The sequence below is a fragment of the Aplysia californica genome, unplaced genomic scaffold (assembly GCF_000002075.1).
Source record: "Aplysia californica isolate F4 #8 unplaced genomic scaffold, AplCal3.0 scaffold00368, whole genome shotgun sequence".
NCBI lineage: Eukaryota > Metazoa > Mollusca > Gastropoda > Aplysiida > Aplysiidae > Aplysia > Aplysia californica.
Genome location: NW_004797638.1, coordinates 385403 through 387433, shown reverse-complemented (window position 1 = coordinate 387433; position 2031 = coordinate 385403). Strand labels below are relative to the sequence as shown.

Genomic DNA, 2031 nt, shown 5'->3' with positions numbered 1-2031 from the left:
GGGTGCGTGCGTACGTATTTTGTGCGTGTGTATTTGAATGAATTAGTGCGTTTTTTTATACCACTGTTGAGAAGATTTAACACCCCCAAGTAAACTAAAATTCATAGTACAATAAATTTGAGCGATTTCAAGCTATACTAAAATACAAATCGCACCTTGTTTTAAAAGATCCGTGTTTTCAAACTCAAAAGTTACACTCTTTTTTTCCAGATCACTGGGCTCTCTCTGCAATTGTGCTTCGATCACCCAATGCCCGAGTAAACCTTGCGAACGGGTATGTGGCCAAATGGGATAAACACACACGACGCTTGACGTGCAGGGCCTTGCTGTGACTATTTCTTTCTTCTCCACCCCAGCTTAAGGGATTACGATTGAACCAGGGAGCAGGTCCTCATTGAGACATTTTTTACCGAAGCCTTGCAAGCTTAATATTTGCTTTTGCACCAATGTCCAGGCTTTGTACCTTATGAAATTAGAATAGTTTTTTTCTGCTTGAAATCATAATTTTGAGACAAAGCCTAGTATTACCTTAGACCAGGAATATATTAGGTAAAACTCCACGAAGTGTCCGGACTCCGCAGGGTGTCTATTTCACTCAGTAGCGCGTCCTATTCCTACTTTGCGCACCTTTCTTTGCGCGTTCCCTTGAGGTGCATTTTGGGTGGGTTTTGTTACTGGCTCGCTATAATAATAATAATAACACCCCCCCCCCCCCATGATCCGTCAATTCTTTCTCCCTTCCTCCTGTATTACCTGTATTACCTGTCCTGGGCAACAACGTCATTGCACACCGGACAGGTCCATAGATGCTCTGCAGTTCCTCCCAGCTCCAAAGCCCGCAAGGTATCCATTCTGAATGTTCCAGCTCCCTTCCTCCTCCTTTGCGAACTAATACTTGAACGAGCTTTGTCTTGCCACTATTTTTTAAATGTACATTTACGCCCCCATTGACACCATTTAGATCATTTAGGATGCCAGAGGAAGAGATGGGAGGAAAAAAATACGAGAATTGACAGCCATGGAGCTGGGGGACACACTGAGGAAAGCCCAGAGCCAAGAAGAGTGAGGGAAATTTGTTGTCCTCTGTGAGAGGCGACCTTAGGGATGACAAATTTACGGTAGTAGAACAAGGACAAAGATCGTACATAACAAGATAGTTCAGTCCTCTCTTTGAGCCAATTAAAAAAGTGTCCTCAAAGTTCGGTGGCGCCATCTTCGTAAAAGTGGGGACTTTTGCGATCAGAGTTAGTCAGTTTCCCTACTTTTGTGAAAAACAATAAAAGTGAAACTAACAAAACTGTGCTATTCCTATTCTTCTTCTGGAGAAACGAAAGAGAGCTTCACAGCAAAGACTGCAGCTCCATCTGAAGCAATGTTCGAACTTCCGCGGACACTTTTTTGCCTGAGTAAACTATCTTGTTAGGAATCAAGGATGCCAGCTTTGATTCTGCCAGTTGGGGCCAATCTGAGCTGAGAGGAATGTAACGTCCCAGGAGAAAGATCAAGATAGCCTACTTGCTGAAAATTTTCCCTCATGGGAATCAAACTCACGTTTTCTGTGTGCGACCCCTAAGCGCTAAACCGCTATACCACATAATCCAGCTTGCCAGCTTGCTATAATTTAAAATGAAAAGTTTAAAAAGGTAACGGAATCGATATTTTTTGTCATGACACTACAATGGACAAACTTTTAATACACCTCAAAACAGGTTGCGGAGAGAGAATTGAAGTTATAGAATATTCAAGCAAAAGCAACAAAAAATGATTAGGCCTAGAATGATAAAATTTTGAACAATTAATTTTTCCGTGTGCAACTTGAATGCAGGAGCGCAAGAGTGCGCTGAACGTGGAAAAACTATTGGTGTGCAAAAGACAAGTAGGAAAAAAGGAAACGCCACGGAGAATAATCAGGAAATGGACACGCTACGGAGTCGTTAAATAGATAGATAGATAGATAGATAGATAGATAGATAGATAGATAGATAGATAGATAGATAGATAGATAGATAGATAGATAGATAGATAGATAGA

At 41.5% G+C, this 2031-nt stretch overlaps 1 protein-coding gene across 1 annotated transcript in view; it reads left to right on the top strand.

The window, feature by feature from the left end:
- Nucleotides 1-1018: 1018 nt before the first annotated feature.
- Nucleotides 1019-2031, top strand: part of LOC106012419 (adhesion G-protein coupled receptor D1-like) — a 17532-nt gene continuing 16519 nt past the window's right edge. Inside the window, exon 1 of the mRNA XM_035971056.1 lies at nt 1019-1062. Coding sequence (XP_035826949.1) covers nt 1019-1062 — 44 coding nt within the window. The remainder of the gene's footprint in view (nt 1063-2031) is intronic.